The sequence below is a fragment of the Pleurodeles waltl genome, chromosome 6 (assembly GCF_031143425.1).
Source record: "Pleurodeles waltl isolate 20211129_DDA chromosome 6, aPleWal1.hap1.20221129, whole genome shotgun sequence".
NCBI lineage: Eukaryota > Metazoa > Chordata > Amphibia > Caudata > Salamandridae > Pleurodeles > Pleurodeles waltl.
This window is the reverse complement of record NC_090445.1, coordinates 1,437,768,778-1,437,786,786: the sequence shown is the minus strand read 5'-3', so window position 1 is coordinate 1,437,786,786 and position 18,009 is coordinate 1,437,768,778. Positions and strand designations below refer to the sequence as shown.

Sequence of the window (18,009 nt, the reverse complement as noted above, 5' to 3'; positions counted from 1 at the left end):
TGACATCATATATGAAAACTGTGGTTGGAGTGGACCAGGAAGTAAAGGTGTTCCATGGTGGTGCAGTGATCTTCTTGGAAAGCCTTGACACGTAGTGAGGACTTGAGTACGATGGTGAGTCCTCCACCTGGGCAGGAGGTCCGGTCCCTCCTAAGGATGCTGGAACCGTCATTAATGACTATGGCGATGTCTGGACCTGAGGTGGGGTTGGTCCAGGTCTCGGGGAGGAAAGCGATGTCCGGTTGGGTGGTGTTGATCAGGTCCCATAGTTCTGTGGTGTGTTTGTGGAGGGAGCAGATGTTCAGGAGCAGGCAGTTGATGGAGTTGTGGAGGTTCTTGGTATCTTTGTGTGCGGAGAGTACCTTCGGTTTGTTGAGGTTGGCGCTGAAGTTGCAGTTCCTGCAGTTGAAAGGTCCATGGGTCTCTTTGGGGGAGATGGTGCAGCAGTTGTTGAGACGACCAGCGTTGAGGGAGATATGGGTCTCAGAGTTGTAACTGAGGCAGTCCAGGGGGTGTTTTAACAGAGATCCAGGGTTTCTGGTGCTGTGCGCGGACCAGGCACGGAGAGGCGCAGCTGGGGACAGCAGCAGATGCCTACCAGAAGGTCAGTGCAGTTGCCCGCTCACAGTGCTGCGCCCGCTATTAAGAAGGGGAGGAGAGTGGGGGGAGCAGTCAGCTGGGAGGCGGGAGTGCGGGAAAGGTGCTTCGCGGGGGGAACGGGTTAGAGGAAGAGGGGAGAAAAGAAAAAGCACTAGGGAAAAACGAGGGGTGATAAAGGAAAAAGGCAGAAAATGCAAGAGTGAAAGAGCGACAGAGAAAAGGAAAAGGAAAATACTTACTTCTGATGGTCCTAGAGCACCAGGGATGAGGCGCAGGGACGAGCCTGCGGGTGGAGGATGGCCTCGAACTGAGTATCCGGAGACTCTCAGTTCGTCCCAGGCAAGAGGTAGAGGCAGCAGCAGCCAGATAAGCTGGGGAGGGCAGCCCTGACAACTGACAATTGTAGTGATATATGCTCCTAACACCAACCAGTTGGATTTGTTTCACACTCTCCATCACTTTTCTGGGGTCCCCAAGCATCCAGCCTCTGGTGGTGGTGGGGGGTACTTCAACTGTGTGCCGGATGTGGACTGGGTTCCACCCCTCTTTTGTGCAATGCGCAATGTGTTAGAACAACAGACAACTCCTATAGTTGCCTGACCCGAAGATGATTACATGACATGTGGCAAATGGGTCACCCGGCGGACCGTGAATACTCATTTTACTCCCCCATTCAGGGCATCTGCATCAGATTAGATTTCATTCTGTGCACTGATCGGCTGGGACCGCAGATTTTGGGGTCAGAATATTTAGCCCCACTCTATCAGGTCTCTGCCCGTTGCATTTACTGCTTCAGTGGTGCAGACCACGCCCGAGAATTCCCACCTGGCAACTACAGACTGCTTGATCCCCCATTTCAGGATGATCAATAGAAATGTATTACTCGATACTTAGATCTCAGCAAGTGGTCCACTCCATCCTGGGCTCTGTAGTGGGATGCTCACAAAGTGGTTGTGCAGGGCCACTGCATGGCTGCCACGTGGGGGGGTCTGCTGCGTACTATAGAACAAATTGGTGATGCCTGAATGGAAGCTGTGCCCTTTGTAGATGGAAGTGGCTAATCGTACAACAGGGGTTGAGCATCTTCATCAACTTGGTCAACAGAATAAGGCAGGGGAAACATGTTTGGGAGGACATGACTAAACGTTGCCTGACCATGTTGCATGCGAAAGGCGATTGGTTGGGCAGACTGCTGGCGTGGCTGGTCTAGAAGGACCAGCAGCGTGCTCTGATTGGCGCCATTCTCCAGGACAATGGCTCACTGGTGACGACGCAGGTTAATATCAGTGGTAGTTTTCAGGCCTATTATCATTAACTGTTTGGATCCGGGGGTGTCCCTGTTCCTGCTTTGACACATGGATTCTTGAATGGTCTGCTGATACCCCCACCTGTCTCCCCGTCAAAGGACCAATCTGATCTCCTCCAGCTGGAGTGGCTCATCCAGAACGCCAGAAGGCTAATATGGAAAATAAAAAAAAACTATGATCATTGCTGCTTTCATTTGTCAGAATTCTGCAGCATGTAAGGATACTTTTTATTTTATTTTTTAGCTGAGAATTCTTATTGGCAACCTTAAGGAGCAGGGTCTTTGGGCCAGAGTTTCTGGGCTGCATTCACACGTTATACTCAAAGTCAATGGCTAGAGTCAAGACCGGCCAGTTGATATTGGACAGCTTTTTCATCCAAAGAACACCAGACCGGGTTGTTCGTTGTCACAATTGCTTTTTATGATGGTCATGGAGCTGTTGGCTTGCCAACTGCTTTTACGAGCACAGAATTGGCAGATCCCAGAATTAGATAACCATCACATTGTGTCAGTATGCGCTGATGACGAGCTGATCTTCTTACAAGAGGTGGGAACCTCCCATCTGTACTTGATGGATTTATTAGACAACTTGGGCATTATAGCTGGGCATAAGGTCATCTGGCCCAAATCCTGTCTGTTCCCTCTTAATCCTACTCCTGCACCCCATAGGAGTGCTTCACTTGAACACCGCCTCAAAAGGTTTCATGATACCTTTAAATACCTCAGTTTCCAAATATATCAGACTTAACTGGGCCTTTAAAGAGGTCCACATAGTTAGGTCACTACGGTCATTTCAGGGATACCTACCTTTCTGGCGCTTGGCGCTTGATGCCCCTTTCCCTGCTGCAACAAGTAGCAATTGCTAAAATGCTTGTGCTGCCCACACTACTATATTTTTTGCTTCCACCGATGCTCCCCAAATCTTTCTTTTGGGAATTAAGTGGTCTTCTACTAGACTTGATATGGGAAGCAGGCCATCGTTGGATGGCTCCTGCCATTGCACAGAAACCCTTGCTATAGGGAGGGCTTGGCGTATCAAACTTTGAATTGTTTTACACAGTGGTGCAGCTATAGTGGGCAATGCGATTGCTGGATGCAGCTCCCTGCACTGAACGGACGGTCGTCTGCAAAGTACTTTAGGAGGTGAGTACTTAACCTGGTTGACGGATCGGGGCTGTCAGCCACAGTAGGGGTCAAGGCAGATGGCAATGGCGCAGGCCAGCTGGTGGCGGTTTGTAAATGGTACAAACCGTCACATTCCCTACTCACTGTCCATAATGCTGGAGCAATTACCGGGCATTTGCACACTAGCTAGGACGGATGATTTGTTGTCATGGAAGGTTGCAGGATTGTCCATCTATGAAAGCTCTTCCATGAGAGAGTTCTTCGGTCCTTCCCAGACATGATGGACACATACAACGTGGGTGTGAGCCACTTTTTGGCATATCACGCTATTCAGAGAAAAGTGAAGACTGTAAGGGAGGATAGGGAAGCAGAACCGTCCCCATCCCCCATACTACATGCTCTCCTTGCGTTTGGTGGCATGCGATGTTCTATTTCCATGTTCTACTTGACACTGCTGACTGGCGTGATGGAAAACACTAGAAAAGGTCTGAGTAGTTGGAACAGTGTTCTCCTGTAACCACTGACAGCGAAGATTTAGACACTCGTGTTATAACACATGACGGAGATGTCCAGCAATCCCAGATTTCGTTTCACGCAATTTAACTACACACATCATGCATACCTCTCCTCCCAACATATTAAGCGTATGTTCCCTGCGTATGCACCAAAATGACCATGGTGCAAACTGGTGGAGGTCAGTTTTTATCTCATGGTGTGGGCGTGCCCGCCACTACAATTGACTTGGGCAGAGATTACAGCTACCACGTTGGAACTGACAGGGCATGCTTTGCAACTCACTCCTGAGTTCTGCCTTCTGAGCATTGGTCCCAAAGGAAAGAGGGACAAACACGTGTACAGGTTCATAGACCTTGCTTTTGTTCTCTTGAAACAGCAAATTGCCATGATGTGGAAGGCGCCCTGAATGCCACATACACAGAGGTGGCTGCTCACGCTCCCACAGTGGGCACATGCGGAAGCTAACACATTGCGCTTGCTGCGCTCCAAGGGAGTGGGAAGGGTAGGAGAGGTGATCTGGGACACCTATATACTTATTATTGAGGCCAAGAATGACATCCGCCCACTTTGAGTGGCTCATACCAGGGGTGCCATAGGTGAGAACAGATGTTGATCACACTGATACATGCTCCTTACATTTCTCTATCACATAGTGACCGACATATTCAACTGTATGATGCATGATTACATGATGCTACTGCCAGTGCCACTCACTGCCAGCCACAGTGCTGCAACCACTTTGCTCCCTAGGTTTCATGTCTGGCCCACAGCCTTGTTATTGCTCCATTATTGCATCACATGTACAGCTGTCACTACCTTCAATGCTTTGTGCCTTTTCCTTCCTCGTTTAGTTTCTGCAACTGCTGCTATTGCTTGTGTTATCCAGACATTTTTGTTTTTTAAACTATATTTTTATCAACATTTTGTTATTATACATTTGCATGTCTATTCAACGTAAACATTTGCACTCGTTGTACATGATCATTAAAACAATCCGCGCTTGTGGTGTACATTATTCTGCTTCTTTGTATATTCCTGTGGTGCTCCTATTAACATTTATACGTTTGTCGGGCCTTTACTCCAAATATCCAGCTCTATTGACAATCTGTGCAGCGCAGTCCATTGATCTATAGCATTGATCTGTGTCACGCATATGAGTAACAAGTTAAAGAAGAAAAGACCCGTTCCAGTCTACAACTTGGAGGAGAAACCACACAGAGAAAAAAAAAACAAGAATAAGGGGAGGAAAAGGAAGAGAAAGGAAAGAGAAGGGAAACTAGGGGGAGGGGTAGGAAGGGTATGTAACTGAACAGAGGGTCAACTTTACAGCATGTGTGGGTGAGATTTATAGTTGATAATCTTCGAGGAACTAGGCACAGTGACCTAAATGAGAAAGCCTTGCCCAGGGCGCACCAGTGGGTAAATGGGGCAGCAGTCTTCCCATTCCACCCCCGGACCTCCGTAGCGTTGTGGCTGGCAGTGACTCGTTCGTCTCTTTTTCGCATTTCTCCATGGGGACTGGGTATCAGTGCAGGGATCTCAAGGCACCACCTGGGTGACTTCCTCCTCGGGACCACCTCCCAGGGTGTGCTAACCCTCCCCCCCCTTCCACTTCGGCGTTTGTTGTTCCCTTGGATAGCCCATCCCAGGTCGTTACCAGGTCTTCCCAAATCGGGCCAATGGGAACCTGTCGGATGCCCTTGGCCTCCTAAGCCTTCAGGACCTTCAGTTCGGCCCTGGACCATTTCATAATATCCCTTTTCCAGTCAGCCAACGAGGGGTGGGCCTTCCAGCCCTTTGAGATCAGCCTTTTGTAAAGGGCCAGCGTTAGGTCCAAGAAACGCCCGCTTGCTTTCCCCTTTAACCCAGTGGGCCTGAGACCCAGCAAGCACAGGTCCGGGGTGGGCTGTAGCTCCGCTCCGATTAATTGAGAGAGGACAGCCAGTGCCTCCTTCCAGCCAATTTGAAGTACCGGGCACTCCCACACCATGTGGTCAAAGTCCGCTTCGTCCCCCCAGCATCTTGGGCATGATCTGAGGCCCCCCCGTATATTCAAGATAGCCTGTGTGGTGTGAGGTACGTTCTGTGTAGGTAATTATATTGGATGTATCTTAGTCGTGTGTTACGAGAAATCGCCCGAGGGTATGCCAGTGCTTTGTTCCATTCTGAGTCAGTCAGTTCCCGCCCAATAGTGCCCGCCCAACGGTCCCTCAAGGATTGCAGGGGGTCTAATGCAGCTCGGGCCTGAGCCCGGTATATTTTGGCTAACGGATAGGGTTCCCCCCGATGTCAGCAGGAGGTGCAGTACCCCATAGGCTGCGGGCTCTGCATTTATCGTGCACCAGTGGTCTTTCAGGGTGTGAATCAGTCTCCCAAAAAGTAGGAATTGGCCCCGGGGGACACCCACTCCCGATAGGGCAGGGAATTCCCTCAGCACTCCCCCATCGAACAGCCCACCCACCGTCTCAATCCCCGCTCTCGTCCAAGGGCCAAGCCCGAGGTTCCCCGGGCCCTTCCCCCCAGTTTCCAGAGCCAGCACCGAGAGCGGTAAGGCCGGAGAATACGGGGGGCCCACTCTCTTCATACATCTCTTCCAGCATGCCAATGCGACACTCATCATTATGTTGTTACCAGGTAGGGCTATTTTCCTGCCTATCATACGTGCCACAGTCCATGCTGCTTCCATTATCCCCTGGGGTGTGCATAGGTCTAAGAGTCCACTGCCCGTCAGCCAGCCAGCCGCCCACTGCAGTTGGGATGCCAAGTTATAAGCCTCAAAATCGGGGGCGCCCAGTCCTCCCATTATAGTCGACCTGCAGAGGGTAGTAAGTGCAGTGCGTCTGCGGCCATCATACCAAATTAGTTCTCTTAGCAGCATGTTCAGGTCACGGAACCATGACGGGGGAATCAGCAGCGGTAAGTTAACAAAGTAATAGAGGAGTTGGGGGAGCATAATCATTTTGGACAGTGCCACTCTGGCCATTACTGATAGCTTCAGGGAACGCCAGAACCCAACCGTGGACCTCGGGGATCGTAGCGCCCTGCCCAGATTGCCCTCCCTGAGATCTCCCAGTTCGTGGAATATCTGAATACCCAGGTACTTGAAGGTACGTGTCAGGCATGTTCTGGGCGCGCACTTCCGGGGGTCAGAGGGAACACATACGTTTTGCCGCGGTTTAGATGTAGCCCTGAGACTTCACCGAAGTCTTCTAAAACCCTAAGGGCCCAGAGGAGACCACTAGCACCGTCCCTGAGGTATATTAGTATGTCGTCAGCATACAGGGAGACAACATGTTCAGTTGGCCCCCATACTACCCCCCTCCCGATTCCCTCCTCCCGCAGACGAGCCGCGAGGGGCTCAATCGCCAGGGCAAACAGCAGCGGGGAAAGGGGGCACCCCTGTCTGGTTCCACGAAACACTGGGTATGTTCTGGATATTGTTTTACCTGTCTTCACTCTTGCCAGCGGGGACGAGTACAGCAGGTCCACCCATCTCCCCCAGTTTTCTCCCAGGCCCATTCCCACCATCATCGACCTCAGGTAATCCCATCTAATTGAATCAAAAGCTTTCTCGAAATCCACCGCCAGGAGGAGCCCGGCTGGCGGAATCGATTCTTTGGGCATAATCATGATAGAGAAGATACGCCTAAGGTTCAGGGAGGTGCTGCGACCAGGAATGAAGCCGTTTTGGTCTGCATGTATCAGTATGGGCATATGGGGAAGCAGACGGTCGGCCAATATCCTACTGAGGATCTTAAAGTCACTGTTCAGCATTGATAACGGTCGGAAGTCGGACACCGAGGCTTCCCTGTTGGTGGTCTTAGGGAGTGGCACCACCAGTGCTTCACGTAGTGTGCCTGGTAACTCCCCGCTCTGTACTGCTTCCGCGTACATCTCCGCCAAGCTAGGAGCTAATAAGGATTTGTATTTTTTGTAAAAATCCATAGGAAGGCCGTCTGTTCCGGGGGTCTTCCCATGGCTAGTTGTGCTATGGCATCATTAATCTCTTCTACGGTCACCGCCCCCCCCAGGCTGTCCCTGTCCTCTGGACTCAGCACCCGGAGCGGAGTCTGTCGCAGATAATTGTCAAATGTCATTGGTTCAAGGTTGCTGGGTCTCCTATACAGGTAATAATCTCTGAATGCGTCATTGATGAGGCCTGGGCTAAGTCTGCAGTTTCCCTCTTTGTCTGATACACTTGTGATGGGTTCGCTGTCCCGACCTCCCCTCCTCTGACTGTAGGGATGCCATGTGCCTCTGCATGTTATGACATCTGAGCCTTTCTTCAGCCTGGGAGTGTTCCCTACGGGCACAATTATATTATTCTTCCCCTTGTGTTGTAAGGCCCTGTCTTAGTTCCCCCTCATGTATGACCTTCTCTAAAACAGTAAGCTCCTTTTCTAGCGTTTTCCTCACTCCTGCCGACTGCCCGAGGCAGAAACCCCTCGTCGCCACTTTAAGTGTCTCCCACTCCACTGCCCTGGAAGATGCGGATCCCTTATTAGTTTCGATGTGCTCTGACAGGTAGTTACGTAGCGCCTCTCTGTACGCCTGATCTTCCAGCGCCGCAGGGGCCAGCCGCCATGATGGAATGGGGGGGTCTATCCTGTGATATTCTCAATGTTAACAATAATGGGTTATGATCCGAAATTTTGCGGGCGAGGTATTCGGAATGTGTCACCCCACGAACTAGGCCCGGGGTGCAGACCACCCTGTCAATTCTAGTGTGCACACGGTGGAGGCCCGAGTAGTACGAATAATCCCTGTCGGTCGGATGATGCACCCGCCAGACATCCACCAAACCCCATGCATCGAGCCACTTGACCAGGCTTTGTGCTATCTTAACTGATGCTGCACCTTGTAGGGGTGGGGTGGACCTATCCATGTTTATATCTAGCACTGCGTTAAAGTCCCCTCCTATTAGTACCTCCCCTACATATTGGCGGGTGAGGTGTCTTGATAGGCTCGTCATGAATGGAACCTGGTCTTGATTAGGGGCGTAGATGCTACTCATGACTAATGGGGTCCCATGTAGTTTCCCTTCTAGTATTACAAACCTGCCCTCCTTGTCTATGTTTGAGGTTTCAATTGTCAGGGGGACACCCGCTCTAATCCATATCATTGCACCCCTTGCGTAGGCTGAATACTCCGTGGCAAACACCTGTCCCCTCCATCTCTGCCTAAGTTTCTCTCCCTCTCCCGGTGCCAGGTGGGTCTCCTGTAACATTGCTATCTGCACACCCCTTCTCTTTAGGAATGATAGTATTCTATGTCTTTTGGCCGGGGTGCCCATCCCCCTGACGTTCCAGGTTATGATGTTGTAATCTGCCATCTTGTTCTTGGAGTCTGACAGTTGGGGGACCGGTGCGCCCAGTATTCTAATCTACCCACTCCTGTGCCTGTTCCTGTTTTGTAGTCAGATTCTATTGCCCATGCTGTTGATTTAACTCGAAACTGCAAACCCCAACTCCCCCGCCCCAGGGCACCTCCGGAACTATAGGTAGCCCAAAAAGCTGTGCAAGAATGCAACTTTACCAAACACATAACTGCAGTACTCGCCAGCCAAACAAGACAGGCGAGAGGTGAAGTCAGGGGGAGCGGCCAGGTCCGGAGGGGCCACTCGTTCATTCAGTTCGTCATGTCTCCAGACGCAGCCACGCAGCTGGGCTATCCAAGTTCGTCGGCTGTTTGCGGGGTCACCTTTGGTGCCCGGGATGGGCTCCCTGAGTCCCCGGCGGAGGACACCATCGTGTCGTCGGACTCTGCCCCCGAGCACCCGCGAGGGGACACCTCGCCACTTACTCGGGCCGCCCTTCTGCCTGTTTCTCTCTGCGTTTGCGTCGGCGCCAAACGTGGACGATCTCTGGACCTGTTACCCCTAGGTGAGCGGCTGGTCCCGCCCGCTCCAGCGTCCACCCGTGCTGGTCGTGCCGTTTGGGATCCGCGCCTCTCCAGCCAGTCCCATGCCTCCTCCGGAGATTGGAAGAATGTGGTCTTTCCCTCTACGATCACTCTCAGCCTTGCTGGGTATAGAAGTGAGTACTGGATCCCCTCGGTTCGTAGTGCTCTTTTGACCGCTAGGAATGAGGCTCGCCTGTTCTGGACCTCCAAAGTAAAGTCCGGGAATAGCGTCACTTCCCCATTTGCTACTTTAAACGGGCCTGTCTTTCTGGCTTTCTGTAGGAGAATGTCCCTGTCCTTGTAGTGCAAGAGTTTGGCGATTACGGCACGGGGGGTCTGCCAGGAGCAAGAGGCCTCGACAGCACATGGTGGGCGCGTTCCAGCGGGTAGTAGGGGGTCAGGCATTCCGGTGCAACCACTGTGCTCATCCATTTCTCTAAGAATTCCACCATGTTTGCCCCTTCGGACCCCTCGGGGAGGCCCACCACGCGTATGTTGTTCCTCCTATTTCTCCCTTCCGCGTCTTCAGCACGTTGTTCAAGTCTTGCTACTCTGCCGGCCAGTGAGGTTACTTCCGCCGCCATGTCATTTTGCCTCGGGGCGATGTCCGCTAGAGTGGTTTCCGTTTCTTTGACTCTGTCAGCCAGTTTATGATGTTCAGCTCTCAGGAGTCCCACCTCGATCGCGACTTGGTTGATGTCTCGTTGCAGTGTTGACTTTGTGTCCTCTATTGCCCCCAATATCTTGTCTAGGGTGTCTTGGACCTTGGTATGGGGCTGGTTCAATGGGTCCGCCTCGCCGTCCCCCGGTGGTGTCAGGGGGTCCATGGCTCTGTTTTTGTGTCGGCCCTTGGGGGGCATCGGTCCAAACAGGGGGCGCTCCCCGGGGAGGCCCGGCAGCCGATCTGCACGTCGCCGCGGGAGTCGCCACCGACCCTGGCCCCTCGTTGCGGTCTTCACAGTTTTGATTCCGTTTGTGAGCGCCGCAGGACGGGCCCCAGGCTATCCGCCGAACGCGCTCATCCCCAGGGGCAGGGGTCCACGCTGTTGTCAGTCGCGGTTGCTCGCCGCCTGCGGTTGTTCCGGCCCCTCTGCCTGCTCCCGCCGGCAGGGCCCGCCACACCAGTCGGATCAGCCGATCCCCCCCGCACAAGACACCCACCTCTTCACCGGTGGTTTCACTGTGCTCATGGCCGTTCTCTCACGCCCACACGTCGCCCACGCTCATGGGCCGGCGGCGCTCCAGGATGCCCGGGGACTCCTTGGATCCTTTATGCTGACCCCCATATAGTGGTTCCGAGCTGCCTGCGCCTCTTCTGGGGGGTGAGGTAAAGGGTGTCTCATCCTCTCGCGGCGATCTCCCAGCTTACCACCGCCAGGCGGTCCGCCGGCCACCGACGTTCTTCCAGGGCATAGATCAGTGCGCACGAGGCAGCCCCAATGGGAGTAGAGTCACGGCGGTGAGGAAGGAAGAAAACAAGCAGGCTGCCTCAATGTAGTGGCTCGCTTTGCCAGTGAAGTATTAAAGTGTTCCTGTCTCGTCAGACGGAGCTGTTATGTTGAAATGTCTTGCCAGAATTACAATAAACTCCACCATTGACAGGCTACTGCTGTACTGGAGAGAGCAGGGCTTTGCCTATTGAAGCATTTTGATGCCTCCGTTACTTTCTTTGGCACATAGGGTTATTTTTTAGTTTATGTATGGAATATGCATAGTATTACTTCACCATAATGAAGGCAATCTAGCCACTCTTAATATGTGCGAAGTTTGAACCTCATCGCCAGTTTTTCATAAAACATTTGGTAAAAGCTAGTTGTAGCATTTTCACAATCCAGGATGCTGTTTTTAATGATGGACAGGATTTCCAACTTTTGAGTACTATTCTTTTGAAAAGTTTAGACTTGTAGGAATCCTTGACTTTTGTGCTTGTGTTCAATCTGATCAAGTAGAGTCATACTTGGAAAAGGGTGCCAATCGTGTGCATAAAAAGTAGAGCCATGCCCGCTCCTCTGAATCCAGGTGGTGCGCTCCCTCAGGGGGGGGGCCCGTCGGGTCCCCAGGTGCCCCCCCCCCCCCCCCCCCCCCCCCGCTCTTACCGGGTCCCGCCGTCCAACCGCGGGACTCGGTCGCCGCTGCCGTCTCCCGCGGGCCGCTATCTCCACTCTCGCCGCGGCTCGCCCTTCCACGCGAGGCCGCAGCTTTAAACGGGAGGTAGGGCCGCAGGCCTCTGCTCGGTTCGGGCGGCCCCACGCAGCTCACAGCGCCCCTCGGGTCCGCCGCGGGGGCTTAGCCGCACCGCCTGTCGGTCAGCCGCACGGCACATAGATTTAGTGCGCGATCAGCCCGGGCTGGTGCGCCAGATCGGTGATCTCCAGCTGGCCCTTCCGGAGCTGGAGCGCTAGGCGTCCGCCATGTTCCGGTTCTCGGCCATGACCCGTTGTGTTATCCAGACATGATGAAATATGTATGTGCACCACTTATTCTCAATGATGCTCTATAGGTTTCCACGGTTCTTGATAGACAATACAAGTAAAAAAAAAAAAATGTTGCAGTTACTGTCATGCTTCACTCTAGAGAATGCTCATGTGTGAGTGCTGTACGAATGGTAGTTTTTATTTTATTTTTACTGGACAAAATATGGTCTTTGTCATACATTTGGTGTGACAAACGTGTATCATGCACTTTCTTTGTTGTAACTCTCAGGGAAAAAAAACAATTGTGGAAAGCCAACATTTTGGACTTATTCTTTTAATTCCTTCACCTCATTTTTCTGTACAGGAAAATGTTAATAGTCTGTTTAGGATCATCATAAATTCCTATATGCAGAGTGTAGTCTACATCAGAAGCATAGAAAAGAAAAACTTACTGTTCTCAATTTTTTTTAGCAAAGCTCTTTTAATGGGAATGGTGCTACTTAAACGGCACTCCTTCAACAAATGTTTTGGTGGGTGGCAAAGAATACAAGTAAACCCCTTCTGTTCTCAAAAGAGAACCACATAATTGTATTACTTCTGGGGAAGTAGCTAATTACAATAAGAAGCAGGGAGACAAGAAAATACCTCACAGACTCTGGCCACAAGAGGAGCTCAACCAAAAAACTCCCATGATGGTGACAAAATGTCATGAATAAAAGACCAAAAAGTGAATGTTACCTCCAGAAAAAAAAGGGTCCCCAAAATAAAGAAAGGTGCAAAACGTTGATGAAAGCTCAAACCAATACTTTATAGCACCACTTTTTTAAGACAATCAAGATGTCCTAGAACAGATTACAAAGTCCTCAGTCCTCAGGTTGAAAAGGAACTTTCCTGACTTGCACGAATCCACATTCTTGACCAGTGATTATTGCTTATGATAAACTTTGTTTAAGGGAATTAGCCCACTGACTCCCCTATTAACATAGAGTAATATAGCATAAGAGAATGTCTTCTGGAAGCCCATATGACATATTTAAATGTCATGGGCACAAGCCCCAAATGGTAAGAGAAGCACCCCTATAATGTTTTCAGAGGTTCTCTAAAACACTGGGGAAAATAATTAGCACTGTTGTGCACAGAAACCACTGCAGTCAATGAGTTGAAGTGTGATTTAAAGCCTACCGGATTTTTAATGCCAGACGTTTATTTTAATTGTGTTTGGTTTAAAAGAAAGCAAAATAGAAATTGAGGCTTGTAAATTGGTTTGTTTTGGTCTGTAAAATCAATTTAAAAGAGTGAGAAATGTACCAGTTTAAATTTGTTGTCAGATCCTTCATATATGCACAGGTCTCATAATGTTTAGACAAATCACTGAAGGCACTTTGTTGTTGACTTGTGGTTCCAGAACTAATCCACAACATTTGTAAGGGACCCTGCACTGTATAGTTCATAGTACAAGTTACGCAGACCTGAGAGAAAGAGAAAACCTCCAGGTAAATTGTGTTATCTGAGGGTTTAAAGTATTGATTGCAGTTTGATATTCAGAAGATAAGCAAGATAGTAGAGTGCATCACCTGATATTCAGACTGACCACTGAAGCAACACAAGCATGAGGCTCAAAGCTGGTCTGGGACTTTCATTCAAACAGAAAATGGATTATTAGGGTAGATGGTATGTATGAAGCAGACTGCTTATATCTTTCTTGGTGTGAGCCAAGATATTTTCTGTCTCCCTGCATGGAGTAACCAACATTGTAAATGCGATTACAGAGCATGGCTACAGCGACAGCACAGAGATGGTGAAGATCATCATACAAACTGTACAGAGTCAGGATCGCGTCCTCAAGGAGCTGTTTGGCCATCTCAGGTATACATTATAATTTGAAGCGCAAGTGTTAGGTTTCATGTGTTCATAGACTGTGACATTGCTATTGTAATCCATTCCCTCCATTTATTGAGAAGTAGGTTCCTTGATTAAAAAAGGACATTACATCTAGAAAAGAAACCGTGTAACTGTCATTTAGTTGTTGGTTGATCCAATGGCAGCATTAAAAGGAAAGTGCATTTCGCAAAGAAGGACTCAACACTACAGATCTGTGCTCTCCATCTGACGGGAGGTCTTTGGTGCCTATATGTAAGATGCTGGCTTGGTGTGTGGTGAATACACATGGTATTATCACCTTATACCAGGTCCACGTATCCCCTATTAGTGAAGTGTAGGCCGTGTCTAGGAGCCAGGCTATCTAGAGGTAGCTGTGGATGAGCAGCCAAGGCTTATCTAGGAGACATGCAAAGCTCATGCAATACCACTTATAATCACCCAGCACTAATACACATGAAAGAACCACACAGTGTTACAAAAATAAAGGTAGTTTATTTTAGTGACACAAATAGCAAAATAATATATAGGCTATACTGTTAGCAGGTGAGTAAACACACTAATTATATACCCCTTAGTTGTCATGAAAAAGCAGAAAAAGCAATATAAAACAGTGCAATAGCAATAAACAATAGTGACCCTAGGGGGAGCCCAATCCATATAATAAAAAAATGTAATGTGAATGCTGGACCCCCACCCAGGTAAGTGGAATCTGTAGAGGGGAGTTGGAGGAACTGGGGACCCCAGACTGCCTCCCAGCGATCAGGATAGAAGTGGTAAGTATCTGTTTTTTTCCCAAACCCACAGAGAAACTTTGTGAAAGGACTGTGCAAGACCCAAGCAAGACACAGAAGATGGATCCAGACAGAAGAGGGACCGGCAAATGAAGGGGACCAAGTCCAGTTCCAGTTGAAGTGTCCGGTTGGGGCAGGAGCCACTGCCCACCCTTCTGGAGATGCAGGACCAGGTCGACGGTTAAGACCAGGAGTTGGCTATGCAGCACAAGAGCAGGGGAAGAGTTCCAGGAGTGATGCAGTCGATGTCCCACGTCATAAGAAGAGTTGCAGTCCGTCAGTGGTGTGGAAAAACCACCAAAAAGCCTTGGCAACGGCAAAAGTCGCAGAAGAAGATTTGCAGAGCTGCCAGGGACCAGTAAGGTCCAAGGGGACTCACCCCGAGGAGAGGAGTCCCAGGCATTCCCCCAACAGTCAGGAGAGGAAGAAGTCGTGCATGGAGCCCCCGCAGGCAACTCGCAGGCAGCAGGCACAGGAGTCGCAATGAGGGCCACTCAGCACATCTGGAAAGGAGTCCCACCTCACTGGAGCAGCAGGCAGAAGACCACGCGTTCCAAGGAAGAGTGCTGGAGGCCGGGGCTGCACAGAGCCTGAAGATCCCTCAGAAGAAGAGCCAACAAGCCTTGTTAGCTACAAGAATCGCAGTGCACAGGAGTACCATCCTGCAAGGAGAGACAAAGACTCACCACCCCCAAAGTCAGACAGCTGGTAGAGGGGACCAAGGGGACCACTCAGCAGCACCACCTGTGTTGCAGGATCCATGCAGAGTTGCAGGAGAGAGAATCCACGTGGCTGGTCGTCGTTAAAGCTGGTGCCGGCGGGTGCAGGGGAGTGACTCCTTCACTCCAAGGGGGATTCCTTCTTGCTTCTTGGTGCAGACTGAAGACTTGCTGCCCTCAGAGGATGCACATCTGGGGAAAATTTGCCGTTGCTGGAAGGAGCCGGAGAAACGATGTTGCAGGGCAAAGTTGTCGCAGGGGCTGCAGATTGTAGGTTCCTGTGGAGTTCACTTGCTGTTACAGAGGAGTCCTGCTGGAATTTTGCACATCGAATCTGAGGACCCACCCAAGAGGAAGACCCTAAATAGCCCTGGAAGGGGTATTGGTCACCTAGCCAGGTGACCACCTATCAGGAGGGGGCTGTGACGTCACCTGCCTGACCTGGCCACTCAGATGCTCCCAGTGGGCTCTGCCCTCCTTGGATTCAAGATGGCAGAATCAAGTGACCCTCTGGAGGAGCTCTGGGCACCACCCCTCGGGTGGTGATGGACAGGGGAGTGGCTACTTCAGTTTCCCTTGTCCTGTTTTGTGCCAGAGCAGGGACTGGAGGAGGTCGCTGAACCAGTGCAGACTGCTTTATGCAAGGAGGGCACCAAATGTGCCCGTCAAAGCATACCAGTGGCTTGGGGAGGCTACCCCTCCCAAGTCATATAACACCTATTCCCAAAGGGAGAGGGTGTTACCCCCTCCCAGAGGAAATCCTTTGTTCTGCCTTCCTGAGCTTGTGCTGGTCAAGCAGCAGAAGGGCAGAAACCTGTCTGAGGGGTGGCAGCAGCATGGGCTGTATGGAAACCCCCTGAAAGCTGGTACGAGCAATGCTGGGGGTCCTCTAAGGAACCCCCAGAGTGCATGGAATCATACAGCCAATACTTGCAACAGTATTGGGGTATAATTCCAACAGGTTTGATACCAAACATGCCCAGGTTCAGAGTTACCATTATGTAGCTGGACATAGGTAGTGACCTATGCCCAGTAAACACATAAAATGATGTCCCCACACTCACAAAGTCCAGGAAAATGGAGCTGGAGTTCTTGGGGGCACCACTGCTCATGCATGGTTGCCATCACACACATGCACGTGCTCCCTGCCCTCTAGGCCAGGAGGGCCTACCATAGGTGTGACTTACAGTGACCTGGTTTAGTGACCTGAAGTGAAAGTGTGCATGCACCTTTTCATGCAGGCTGCAATGGCAGGTCTGCAAACACATTTTACATGGACTCCCATGGGTGGCATAGTACATGCTGCCACCCTTTTAGGATCCCCTGGTGCCCGAATGCCCTGGGTTCTTGAGTGCAGTATACTAGGATTTATATGGGGGCACCAGTATGCAAAATGAGGGGTGTGCAGTCCCAGCAACCAAATTTAGAGGTAGAGAGCACAGTCACTGGGGTCCTGGTTCGTAGGATCCCAGAAAACACAGTCAAAAACACACTGACATCAGTCATAAAGTGGCTTTAACCATGCCAAAAAGATGGTGCTTTCTTACACTATATCACAGTGAGAGCTGTTTTGTCCAGACAATAAGATAATGCATATCTACTGTGATAGAGCCATTTTGGGGTATAGTAATGCCCACTAGAGATCTAGTACTATCAGCTGCCCAGCCTCTGATTTTGTGCACAAGAGTTTGCGATTTGTGATAGCAGTATTATTGAGATCTCACATTTATGTCTGTGATTTTGGGGTCTGCGAGACTGTACTATTATAACAATGTCATCTTAGCATCACTGGGTGTGAAAGTGACAGGGTAACTGAAACAAAGCTTTCCGCTTGAGGTCTCTGGTTGTTGAACCTATCTTTTAAAAAGCTTTAATTTTGGATTTTCTTTGCAGCAAATTATTGGGGTGTAAGCAGAAGATCATCGACTTGCTTCCCAGAATTGAGATGGCGCTAAATAATATTAAAGAAGCAGACAGCTCTCTAATGCAGATGCAGGGCAAGAGGCAGCGAGAGATCTGGCACTTGCTCAAAATTGCCTGTGTAAGTGATTTTCACAATCAGTTATACAATTATGTTGAAATGTTAAATGGAGCATAGCAATCATCAGTTTTGGGGCAGATGTAGTGCAGTACATCGATCTCACAAATAATATTTTAACAGGAACATTCTTTGGTCTCAAAGCAAGTTAAGAATAACACTTAATATGGCAAGTAGCAACAATGAACCTGTGGTCTGTCAACAAAAAAACACATTTATCAATGAAAAATACACCATACCAGCTACAAATTGACAAGTGAAAGACCTGCAAAATGCACCCCAGATGATCTTGAAAGATACTTGCTTTAAATGATTTAAAAGCGTTAGCCAGCTATATCTGAAACGTACTCCAAATTCTTAGTTCTGTGACACAGAACCCCTGTTTGTGGTTCTGTACTCAAGGAATATCCAGACTACAAATCTGTTTCAGAATTATTGCCTTCCATGCCAGCAACACCAATTACACACCTGGAAAATTGTTCAAGCATAGATTTCTGGGATTACTTAACAACTTCCTGTCTTTGAGACAACTCCTGCTTGTTAATATGCTTTTCTTTTGCTACATAATGTTTTTAGAAGTAATTACTTATTAGTTTAAATTAAATATTGACTATAATATCTAGAATACAAAAAAGTGGTAAATGAAAGCCTAGGACTGTAATTGAGGTTTTCCTTGTGGTACAGAATCATATGGTAGCTATATACAATTTTCAGCAAG

The 18,009-nt window shown here is 49.7% G+C and overlaps 1 protein-coding gene across 1 annotated transcript in view; it reads left to right on the top strand.

The window, feature by feature from the left end:
* Nucleotides 1-18,009, top strand: part of LOC138300931 (inhibitor of nuclear factor kappa-B kinase subunit alpha-like) — a 417,875-nt gene that overhangs the window by 234,456 nt on the left and 165,410 nt on the right. Inside the window, exons 17-18 of the mRNA XM_069240833.1 lie at nucleotides 13,632-13,728; nucleotides 17,147-17,294. Of these exons, the coding sequence (XP_069096934.1) occupies nucleotides 13,632-13,728; nucleotides 17,147-17,294 (245 nt within the window). The remainder of the gene's footprint in view (nucleotides 1-13,631; nucleotides 13,729-17,146; nucleotides 17,295-18,009) is intronic.